General features: G+C 45.8%; 1 protein-coding gene across 4 annotated transcripts in view; it reads right to left on the reverse strand.

Moving 5' to 3' along the window:
* Positions 1-12,728, reverse strand: part of PPP2R5D (protein phosphatase 2 regulatory subunit B'delta) — a 741,061-nt gene that overhangs the window by 385,143 nt on the left and 343,190 nt on the right. For all 4 annotated transcript variants that reach the window (XM_069608914.1, XM_069608915.1, XM_069608913.1 and 1 more), the window contains exon 3: positions 6,993-7,164. In XM_069608914.1, coding sequence (XP_069465015.1) covers positions 6,993-7,164 — 172 coding nt within the window. The remainder of the gene's footprint in view (positions 1-6,992; positions 7,165-12,728) is intronic.

Genomic DNA, 12,728 nt, shown 5'->3' on the forward strand with positions numbered 1-12,728 from the left:
AGCGTCCTGAAGGTCCAATGATACCATCCAATACTGAAGCTGGAGGGCCTGAAGGATCCGAGAACCATGAGGAACTTGTTTAAGTTTCTCGAGTCCAGGATGGGTCTCAATCCTCCGTCCTTCCTTGGACTCAGAAAATAGAGAGTACCAACCCATGTTCCTTTCTGCTACAGGTACTGGTTCTATAGCACCTTTCTCCAGCAGGGTTAAAATCTCCCGCATAAGGAGTGGATCTGGAATCTTCAAAGAGTTGTTCCGCGGTGGATAACTCTGGTTTTTGCAGGAAAGGTAGGCAGTAACCTTGGGCAACTGTTTCCAATGCCCAAGCATCTGAGGTAAAAGCCTCCCATTCTGTCAGATGTGACAACCTGCCTCCTACTACAGTCTTGTGTACGAAGACCTCAGAGGTTTTGGAGTGGCTGAAGGTAAGGCAGCCGCTGCTGTCGCGGTCTTAGTACCTCTACCCCATCCACCACAGGGGAATCTTTTATGTCCTCTTTGAGCTAGCTGTCCTCGCCCCCTTCCGAATGCGGAATAATAGCGAAAGTACTTAACCCTCCAGGGTGCACCTGTGCGGCAGTTTGGAGTTTGTCTTATTGCAGCTCCAAAGGATTTGGCCGCTGCCTTGGAAGTTTGCAGCTTCTCCAAACTCTCATCAGCTTTATTTCCAAATAAATGCATGCCGTCAAAGGACATGGTGAGAAGCCTGGATTTTACGTCTCGGGCCAATCCTGACTTTCGCAACCAAGCAAATCTGTGAATCACTGTACTAGCCGCCATTGGCTAGGCTGATAATGTCAACATAGTCAAGACCGGTCTGGAGGGATTCGCACATAGCGTCTTTCGCATTGTTGACAATAATAAGGAAACCGTCTCCTTCCTGCCCCTCGGGATATGGTCAGCCGTGCTAGAAATGCACTCCTAGAGGGTGTGGGTAAATCTCGCTAGCGTGCACGTAGCATTGGCAGATTTTAAATCCATACTGCCAGCCGAGAAAACCTTCTTGGCCATGGCGTCATAGCCATCTCTATCCTGTGGTATCGTAGGATAGGCATTTTGTCTACCTGAGGAAGTGGCTGCTTGCACTACAAGACTCTGTTGCAGGGTGCTTAGAGAGGTAAAAAAAAAGGGTCAGAACTAGAGGCTCTGTGTATTTGGCTGTCTGTTTTAGTTCACAGCTGGAATAACCTCTGGTGTTTCCCAAAAGTAACCCGCTCTCCTTTGCAAAGCCTGATGGAAATGGACAGCGAGCCCCACTGGGAGGGTTTCGACCATCCCATATATTCCATGACCCTTGTCATTAGCTGTCTATATGTTACCTCTGCTTGGTCTTCAGGGACTGCCTTTCCAAAATGAATCTCAAGAGAGGTATCAATACCACTAGCTTCATGATGACATTCTTGTAAATTCTTCATGCAAGAGTCCTCTGATATAAGTTCATCAGGCGCTGATGGTGTCCCATATTGCCACCCAAAGGGTCTTTCTTCCTCAGAGGACTACTCTGTGTCTTCAGAAATTGAAGAGTGATTTAAAGTAATCCGCTAGTGGTAGAGGTGTATACGTTTTTCAATTGAAGTAGGCATTATGGTAGCCATCACAGGAGTCGAAAACGTCAAAATTGTGAACGTAGACTGCCTCAACAAAGGCACTGATGGTTTCGATGGTTTTCGACGATTGTGTCAAAGGGATTGACACATGGGCGCCGTGGAGGCCAACACTCGAGTCGTCGATGGCTTGTCCATCGGTATCGGCGCGGACAGCGTCGATGACACTTTTCGGTCTGAATTCCCTTCGACGTCAATGTCGTTTTTTGCCTTTGAGGAAACTCTCTCGACTCGAGGGATGAGATCGCTCTCTAGGAGATTTGGTGGCCGGGTCCTTAGAAGGCTCTTGTGCTTCCGAGGTCTTTTGACTGGAGCATTGCCTCTAGGTGCTGTCGAGGGGGGCAAGGCCGCATTCTCTAAATCATTTAGTATACAGAGCCTAAACTCCTCCCACTGTGTTGGTGTACTGATTTGGAAGGACAAACTACTGGTTCAGGTGAACTGGACGAGGTGGATGGCGACCTATGGCGGCTCTCTTTTCCCATTGAGGAATGGTGCAAACCACTTCTCAAACAGGAAGGTTTAGACCTCTTTCGACGATGAGACATTGTTCTCGACTCGTCTGATGTCTTTTATTTAAATGGAGTAGAAGGGTATTTTTTAGGCTTACATGTTACCAACTTCCCTCTACGCTCTATCAAGGCTTTGGCAGTGATCGACAGGCAGTCCTTGCTCCTTGCACTCTGATCACGGATGATTTGATCCCAAACACCACAGGCAGATCCTGTGCTGGTCCGTAACAGACATCTTTGCACCACAGTCACAGCATTTCTTGAAGCCGGATCAAGGGGTGGACGATGCCGATGACAAAGCCGTGTCGTGAATTTTTTAAGAAAACTTGAAGTAGATTTACAAAGTATTCAGGTTAAGAACTAGGCATTGCACACCCGAATCGATGAAGGGCTGGAAAATCTGAACGGAAGCCAACGGGCGATGTGCATGCTACATATACCTGCAGTGACGTCGACATCGAGACAGAGGCCTCCGAGGGACACTGAGTCGAAAGGCATCGACGCAGAACCCCCTGCTGAAAATAATTCAGAAGCAGCAAGATGGATATTGGAAATATCAAAGATAAGGAATACGTGGGAGGACACAATACATTCGAAAGTGCCCATACGAAAGTAACCCATGGAAGAGAGCCAGTGTGAAAGATTGCCATAGAAAGGTGGGGCATGGAAAAGACCAACTGAAAGTGAACTTTATGAACAGATGCAGTGGGGCAAGGCCACAGACTGGCAAGAGGTGTGCGACGTAATGGCAAAGCCAAAAGGCTAACTAGGAGAAGCCAGAAGATTGTAAACCTGCATATAAAGCCAAAAGGCCAACAAAGAGGAGCCAAGTGAATGTGACTCTGAACACAAGAGAGGAACAGAGGAACCTGCGTGGGCTGAAGAGCCCAGGGATCCTGGTTGCGCGACCTTTGATGGGTGGACCATGTGGTCCGACAACTGCGCTCAGACCAGTGAGCCCTAAATTATGAGAATCAAAGACACTGAAATTAACCAAGAAGGAACACTAAGTCAATTGGTGAGGCAATCCAGAAGGAGGGGGCAGGCTGACCTCGAATTGTGTTACATTTGTTTTGAAAAGACAAACAAATTCAAGTGGTTGAGTTAAAGTCTTGGGGAAGGGAACCCTGGGACTTAATGAACTGTAAATATTATCTTTAGAGCTAAGTCTCAAGACCCTTTCTTTGAAACGGTGTTGCTTGGAACGTGAGGAAGAAAAACCCATGAAGTGTGTGGAACTGTGATATTTTGAATGAGAGAAAGGTAATCTTGAGACTTTTATGGAACTTTCTTGAACTTGAGGAAGGAGAGCTGAGAAGAAAGCTAAGAGCAGGAAGAAGCTCTGGACTATGTTGAGCACTATTTCTTTGATTATTGACATCCCTACACATCGTTTAGCTTTAGTGGTGAGGGCAATGTTAGGTTTCGGACACAGACAGACTTAAGTTGAACTCGTGGATTCAGAATTTCCTTAGTTTCGTTCAGGTAGGGAAATCCCACCTTCGCATAGGGCAAGTTAGGCCTTCTCCCATCCTGACATTTGAGCTAATGAAGTATTTCTGTTTGAACTTCTTATATGCTTCTTGCTTCACAATGCCTTCCTTCACACCCCTTTTAAACAAAATGTGAGCCAGGAAATCTTTTACTCTTACTGTGAATTCTGGTCTAAGCAAGGGGTAACCAACAGACGCGTAAGAAGCAGGCCAGTTGGTCAATCCATATGTCAAGCCACATAAGAAAACATGTACAAACATTTCCCCAGGCCACTAACCAGAGTCTTGTTTTGAAGGTTGGGGAGGGGGATGCCAGGGTGGCATAAGCCCATCCACAGGAACTAAAATGGGATTAGTGTAACGTACCCTGAGCAATTAGCATTTTACTTCTTGTGATTTCGTAGAATGTATGGCTAATTCATCACTTTTAAAGGATGACTCAAAGCTGAGTTGGTATGTCCAAATAAAACAAAAAGCGGTAAGACTTTTCTACTTCAAGACAAAATCATGAATTCTTATCCCTTACTTTATGTAGGCAGTTGGATGAGTACGTGCAATGCAACAGTCTTATGTTTGAATAATGTCTACGAGCACACATTTATCAGTACATCATTTATGATGAAGAAATTACTCACTGGCGCAGAAAGCTAGGGATCGCTAAGCATCTACATGTGTGAGCCTTCTGACCAACTTTATTTCATTAAATAAGTCATTGATGCTTTCAAATACTTTCTACAACAGGAAATCAAAAACAATAGTGTCTCAATTATGCTATGCTTGCAATTCATTCCAAGTTGTCATACTCATTCTGCTAGTTGAACATGAGTTATATCTGGGTTCAAACAAATCAGTATATTAACAAACATAGGTATCTCACTTTCAGTTTAAAAGCAGCCTTTCATTTCTTTTGTGAAATTGCTTGCTTCTAAAATATATTGACTCATGGCTGTGCTACTTTCTTCAATTTCTTTTAGAGAAAATAAGGTTACAAATGTACTTGCAACTTGTCTCATTAACAAAATGCAAGCTACCCTGCTGAAAGACTAAGCAGCTGTTTAACAAATCATATTTTCTATCAGAGACGTCCATGCTTTGTAGAGCTAAAATCAAAATGACTACAGACCCAGGAAAAGCAGAAACGTCCTGCGACTGTAAAAATGGTAGCATTTGTGCTGCATTGGCAGCTTTTCTGGCAAACAAAACCTAGATCATCTCACATGCTGTGACCCCGTTTCTCGGTTTCTTCTGCTGGACTGATCAGTTATTTCCTCTCTGCAGCCCATCAGGTTTATCTCAGCCTGCTGTCTTCTCTACCAAGAATGTAAAATTCTGTATCTCCCTGCGTCCAGGTTTTTTTCCGTTTTATGGACACTTTCTTGGATTTAAACGACATTTCTCTTGGATGTACCCCAAATTTCATCAACCTACTTGGCCTCCCTTTCTGACATTCTTAGGTTCCAATCTCTTGCTATGAACTACAGCGTCCAGTTTGCTTGGGCTGCAGATAAGTTTGACCCTTTAGTCACGTTCAGTTTAACTGGCTCCGAGACTAGGATAGGAATTGGTCAATAAACAATTGTTTGCTTTTCTTTGATCAAAATTCTGCTCCGACTTTCTCTGCGTTTTTATGTAGCTTGTTCTTCTTGCCTTGCATGGCTTCTGTGCGAAGCAAAGGCATATGATTGCACTAGGATTTTAGTATGGAGTATTATGAAAGGGGGTCCAATTATCAGGCGTCCCTTTCAGAAACAGAATTACCATTTTATGTCTAAAAATCAAAAGCTTTCAGTATATCCTGCACTCACTGGATGGCATTCTGTCACAGTCTCAGTCCCCCGAAAAAAAGCTGAATCCTGTGAAGACACTCATTCACGTCCAGCCAACGGAGTAGATCTGCACAATGGAGAAAAGCTGCCGGAAGATCAGAGAAATGGGATCCTGTCAGAGCAGAAGATGTCTGCTGACAAACATGTGCATGTCAAGAGGCAGAAAGGGAGGTTGCCAGTTGGGGGACTCAAAAGGAAAATGGGGTAGGCTGCAGGGAATCTCAGATTAGTGCCAGACGCCAAAGCATACGCAGTCGCAACAAGAGACCCTATCACAGAGGAAGGAGGAGACTTTTTTTTAAAAACCCTAAACGCTCAAGAGGGAGAGTTGCCACATAATTCAAAGGTGACCAGAGCCATTGCAGGTGGTGAATCATATGAAAGAAAGCAGCGCCAAGGTGGCGAGTGCGTTGGGAGAACCAAAGGAGGGAGGACAACGAAAACATATGGAGAAGACCAAGTATGTAAGCAGGAATAACCAAACAAAAATAAAGCACTGTGAGAAAGATACCTTGCACTGACCCATGGAACCAGTAGCGAGAGTTATTGAGCAGGGAAGACCTGAGATGAGCTCTAGAGGAGCAGGACAGATGAAGATCTAATGCTGCAACAGTGAAACCTGAACATGTTTATGGAAGGAGACATCTCATGCCGAATCATGGAGCGGAGATCACAGCATAAGACATGTCAGTTCCAAGCTTAAAAAGGCTGGCTGTTGTATCAATGTAAACTACACATTGTAAGCTGCTTCTTTGCAGGTCGGCTTACAAAACTGTAGGTTGCAGGTTAGGAGTTAATCTTAACCAATGACACTTGCACTGGGGCAACACCCCAGAGCACTGCTTTTTTAAACCTGCCATCACAGAAAGGAAAAGATCATATGCAAATCAGGCTTGGTCCTATCCCAAAAGGGGCAGTCCAGCCCGAACTGCTAGGTCACTTGAGGTACACTTGACCACATCGAGCTAATCATGAAACCATTTATTCACTTGTACATTAATGAAGGACACAGACCTGCACAAAACACGAACCACCAGCAAACTACTGTCACCCGACTTTCTCGCCAAGACTTCAACACAATCCATCATCTGCAAGGACCCACACACCAGCAGATCAATCATTGAGCCATCTTCTTGATCCTGGTAAATTCCTCTTCTGGGCCGTCTGTTCCTTCAATCCCTTACATTGTAGGCATCAACATTTCTCTTTTCACACCCACAGACTGATGTCTGTTCACCACAGGTTTGGGCACAATAAGTACCTCAGATAAGACCCAGGGCCAGGAGACTACTACAGCGTTAACTGGTGCAGAATAACAGACTGTTGCATGACATCATGAGCTTTTTCTAATGTCTTTTTTCCATTTTAGTGCTAGGATTCAGTAGGCATACTGCTTCAAATTATTGTGGCATTCAGATTACAGTGTGGCAAGTTAAGAAGGGTGCGTGTTTCTCCAAGGAGAAGGCAACATTTGCATGTGGGTGGCAAAAGGTTGTTCCTATAACTGGCAATTGCAGCAACATATTCTCGGGGGTGTACATATTTTCTGTTCCTTACCTTTGAGGGCTGGGAGCTTCTGCAGTTCTCGGTTTTTACTGATGTTAAATCGAGATGAACTTTGCCGCCTTTCTTTCTTTACAATCTGTGGTCCACCAGAATACTTGATTTTGTTGAGTTGTGTTGGTGGAGGGACGCTGTTGCTGGGACGCTTGTTTGAGGTCTGATGTGCCTGTCAGGGAAAGAAATTGGTGAATGTTTAAAATAAAAACATGCACATGTCTTTTGTTCTAAATCAAATCTTACAAAATGAACAAAACAAGAACCACATTCAATGCAAGTATCTCCTAATACAAGCCAATCTCAGACGCTCTTATGAAGCATGATTTTTCAATGTTGCTCGAAACAAAGCAGGCCCCACAAATTCGTAAAACCCCACAAGACCTGCATGTCGAGAACCGCTTGCCTACTCAACATATGAGAAATGCACTCCACCGAAGGCGATCAGTGACCAAGGTTTTACCAGTGTTTTGTGTAAAATGGTCCATGTCACCATGAGCTACGTCATGTTTGGCACACTGCTGCCAACTAGAGGCCAGCCACGCACAGCAAAATGTATTTGACATTTATTGCAAACAATGTTTGCTTGCAGTAAAGGTCAAACGTTTCAAACATCCCAGAAGTTCACTGTACTCGCCAACAAGTGCTGCGAATGGTACTCAACCTTCATAAAAACTACACGACTATGCAAATGGTCGAGTAGATTTTGCTAGACCTACAACGACACTTAATAAAACATGTCATTGTGCTAAAATTGCAATATCTGCATTCAGTTTACTTCCCCTTACTGCACATGGTACATTCTGACCACAGTGGAGTCCATGGAATAAAGGTAATTGATTGTATGGCAATAATCACATGTTGAAGCAGAAAAGGTTTGTTCTAGACCTCCAAAAGTAGAAAATCATTAAATGAAACCATGTAAATTTTAAACAGAGTGCTCTTGCGACATCATATGCCTTCAGCAAGTAGTGCCCATAAACAAAGCTACAAAGTCTGCTGTAATGATCCACATCTGTTCAGACTAAAGCATTTTGACAATGTTCCTGTCAAAATGTATCCTGAAGAACCTTACAGCTGGTGCAAACCTGCTGTTCTGACTGGGAATACTCACATCTAAACAGAATAAGAAAAACAAGCTGTCAAAACAAGCAGGTCAATGTTTTATTGCAATGCAAATGGAGCATTAGGTATCTGCATAGGTGATCCAGAATATTCCCTGCTATTCGTACCCATGCAGCTACCATCATCTCATTCACAGACCAGGCCATGGAAAGAGAGGAGGAGGGGAAGAAAGTATTGCTAGTACACGCAGAATAGATTGGAGGAAAGCCATTGAGTCAGAAAGAGGAGAGGAGGTGGGAAACATGGAGAGCAATATTGGATATGAGGCATAGTAAGGGTGTCGAAAAAGGAAGTGGATACCAGGGCTGTATGATAGTTACAGACTTAATTGATGTATAAAATATCCCTCACTATCCCCGTTTCTAAGAGGCGCTTCCCTGATAAAACTAAAGAGGTCTGTCAGAATGTACGTCAAATGCAAACACAGCTGTCCTGTATCATAACCTACTTCTATCCCTCACACTACAACTAAAGGATAATCTAACAGAACGTTTCTTCTCCAGGAGAATGTCTGTCTTCTCGTGATGCTCAGATAATGTTCAAAAGACTGTTCTCGTGCAACAAGAATATGCCAGGCGGAATAACTCCCTTCCCCTGCCGTGCAGGTTTCACACAGTCTTTCCAAATCCAGAAAAACTGCTGCCTTCTCCTGGTGCAGATCGATACAGCTTCTAATAAAAATCAGGGGGAATTACTCCCTTCCAGTGGCTTCTTTACAACTTTCAGCTCGGTACCAGGAGAATGACTTCCTTCTCCTGGTATTGCTAGGCACAGTTTACAACAAGGCCAGAGGGAATGACTCACTTCCCTGGCGTCTTTAGCACAGCTCCTAATTCGGGACCAGGAGAAGGACTCCCTTCTGGTGTCTCAAATGTTCTCTCACAACTCAGCTTGAGTCACACCATCGTGTTATCAAATTCCAAAATCCTTCTCTGCTGATAAATGGGGTCAGTGCTGCCACTGTGACGTGTACGTTCACCTTGCTTACTCAGTTTCCCTTTGCTAACTCAGTTCCCTCATGTTGGGGTCCCAGACGCTTCTCTGGTGGTCAGTGGGTTTATGGTCGGCACTGCAACAGGGAGGATCTCCTCGGATGCTTGGCTTATGTTGTTTAGTGTTCCTGACCTTTCTCTGGTGGTGAGTGGGCTTGTGGTAGCCACTGCAATGAGGCTCTCCTCAGATGCTTGGCTTATCAGTGTTTTGGTCCCCCACACTTCTAGCTTCCACCCCAGTGTCTCCTCCGGGTCTCTTTCACCTCCCATTTACCTTCAAAGAGATTTTGGCATGTGACCATGACTACCAGGGTCTAGCGTTCTCTTCGCTACATCGGTCTCCTCTCTTCCGTGTCCAAACACTGCAGCGGCTCCAAGCTCCAGTCGGCTGCTCGGCTGTTCGCTCTGCATCACATGGACCAGTGGATAACTTATTCCTTTCTCCGCCGGTGTCCTCCGCTCTTCTCCGACTCTCGTCTGCCCACAGTGTTTGAAACTGCTGCTGGTTTCCGTGCCTCTTCCCACTCCTGGCTGGGTTTGGCAGCCTGGTTAGTCCGTCGTCCATGCTCATAATGTTGCCAGTCCCGTCCTGGCAGATGGTAAAAGTCCTTTGTACTGGTTAACAATCTTCATGCCTCCTCGGGGCCACACAGTTCATAACCTCCATGTCTTCTGTGTTCTTCCTTGTCCTAGCACTTTTGGCTTTAGCCCATGTAAAGGTGCATAGGTTTATTTTCAACAAAATGGTTCTGAACAGTGGGGAAGGCTAGGGAATGTGGGCAGTGACAATATACAACGGGTTGCACCCCAGGTGAGTGTCCTCGTCCCCAAAGGGGGAGTCCCTCCCCCATGAGGACCTCCCACATTAAACCAACTCTAAGGGGACTTTTGCGTAGCAGCCATACTTCCCTAGCCTCATAGTAAAGGACTCCCCGTTGGGGAGAAGTGATGACACCATGTGAATCGCCACAGTATTGAAGGAAGATGAGAAGCAAAAAGAAGAGGGCCGGCCCAAAGTGGAGGGGGACAGACTCACTGGCCCCAGTTCTTGAGCAAACTCTGCTCATCCCCAATTCCTTTGAAATGGCACATCCTTAGTTCCAGTCTAACCTAAACACATTGGCACATTCACTTTGTAAAATAAACCACTGAGGTTTAAAGGAATAGTGCACTCAAATATTTTAATGGCTTAAAAGATGGGCAATATTAAAACAAATTAAACATCTTTTTAATTAAAGTTCCTATGTAAAATGTTTCACAAATAATGTTTAAATACCTTTAAAATCAAGCACTAGGAGGCGTCCATTTTGTGATATGGATGAACTTCCTGTGCTCGAGTTAATCTCTGCCCTTGCAGCACTAATGGAACAAAAGCCACCTGCTGGTAACTTATTACAGCGGCGGCTTTTGCTTCATTAGTGAGAGCAGAGAAGTGCTTTTATAAATAAAACGTTGTTGTATTTACGATTGCTGTTGTTAGAAAACCATAGAAATCATAAATATAACAATGTATTTATAATTGCAGTGGCTTTCCTTTTGAGTCTCCCGGGCTCCCCCATGCCGGGGGGACCCAGGAGACTCAAAAAGAAAGTAACTGCATGTATGAATACAACGCAATTGTATTAATACATGCAGCGGCTTTCGCTTTTATATTAAAAAATATAATAAAATATTGACCCTTTAAGTGCCACCGACGAGCCGGCTCGTCGGTGGAAACCGCTCTAGGTTGCCACCACCGAGCCGGCTCGTCGGTTTTGGCACTCTGTTTTGCTCGATCCCTGCAACCACTGGACCACCATGGAAACGTTTGTGAGGTAGGGTGCGGGGCTGCTTCACGTAAGCAGTCCTCTACCCCCCTGGCCCCCAAAGCATGGGGGCACATATGTGCACAACCCTGGGGGCTGATGGCTGATCATCTGCCCCCAGGGAAGGGGAAAAAAAAAAAATAGAACGGGGGTGGAGGGCCTGGGATTGTTTTGCCCCCAAGAAATGGTGGTGGCCCTCCCCCTCCCACACCAAGTGAAAAGGGGGGCCACCCCTTGTAGCCCTCCCTGGGGGCAGATTTATGGCCCCAGGCAGGAGTACATGAGGTGGCCCCCATCCAATTGGTGGGTGTGGGAGGGAGGGCTACCAGGAATAAGTGTGCAGGCCCCCCAAAGGATGGGGCCTGCAGGTTAGCCCCCCCCCGGGGGCAGATGGCTGATCATCTGCCCCAGGGAAGGGGGCAAAACCAAAAAAATAATAAAACAAACATTTCAAAAGGCCCCTCCCCCTGCAGCCACTTCCTGGTCCTCCTCTCCCTTCCCTCCTCCCAGCCCGCCCACATCCCCTCTCCTCCTTCTGCCTTAAAACTAATCCTCCTGGGCAGCCCCCCCTGCCCGGCAGCACCCTCGGCTAAGGGCCCCTTAGGGAAAGGGCAGCTCCTACGGTTGCGGCTCCCGTTGTGTCTGCAGGTGTCCGCAGAGGACGGAAGGCGCGGTTTCATCATTGTTAGCTCCACCTGCTCTCCCGGCCCACCCCACCTACACCCGTGTCACTTCATTACGCATTGTGCCTATACTTACTGTTTCTGCAATGTGGTAAACTAGGCCTTTTTCTCCCCTCTCAGGATTCTCAAACTTAGGTGGCCTCACCCTGGTTCCCATATTGAGCACTGTGAGATCTTTAAACCTGAGCGTCCGTCCGACTGCACTACTGTCTTGCCGTTCGCTATCTTGTCCGCTTGCTCTCGTCTGTCCATCCCCCCCCCTTCCTCGCCCTCCTATTCTATGGTGCTCTCTATCTCGGCTATCTTCTCTAACTGCTCCTCCATTGACTATCCTGCTCTCCTCGTTAAATCTGGTAGGAAAAAGTTTAAAAAGGACATCCTGGTCTCTAACCTCCCTATCGCTGACACCTACACTAGTGCCTCCTCCAGGGAAACTCTCACCGACATCCTCTTTTTCGTGCCTTCACCTGACCTATGGACCCTTCTTATGGTCTCTGTTCTCTCTCCTTTCTCCTCTTCTCCCATTAATGATGGCACCCGTTGGGATGTCCTCTTAGCCTCCTTCCACTCCTCTAAGGCCATCATTAATGTCTACTCTAATGGGACCGTCTTGGTCCAAGACCCTCAGGCCAACCTTCACCTCTTTGATAGACGCTTCCCACGCCTCATCAACTTCCTTTCCTCTCCTGCTGCCCCCCCCCCCTCTGTCCTCGGCTACCTTGCCTTCCCCCTCCCTCCCTGCCCCCTCTCGTGCTCCTTCTTCACCTCTGCAGGGCGTACCTCTGATCTGTACCCTTCCCCGGAAGTCCTTCAAGGATGGCAACCTTCTCCACATTTCTATTCTCAAAACGGTTCTGAGTCACAGGTAGGGATGAACAGACTTCCTGCTCTGTGAGCATATACTTTAATATACAAAAAGAAAGTCTGATATTTAATTAGGTGTCACTCAACACACTTCCCACATCAAGTGGAATCAATTATCACAAAATGTTATTAAGATTCAATACATGTCATAAAACAATCATAAATATGAACATTTTTATGATTGTTTTATGAAATGTATTGAATCTTAATAAAATGTTGTGATAATTGATTCCACTTGATGTGGGAAGAGTGTTTAGTGACACCTAA

The sequence above is a fragment of the Ambystoma mexicanum genome, chromosome 4q (assembly GCF_040938575.1).
Source record: "Ambystoma mexicanum isolate Mex_15411 chromosome 4q, UKY_AmexF1_1, whole genome shotgun sequence".
Classification (NCBI taxonomy): Eukaryota; Metazoa; Chordata; class Amphibia; order Caudata; family Ambystomatidae; genus Ambystoma; species Ambystoma mexicanum.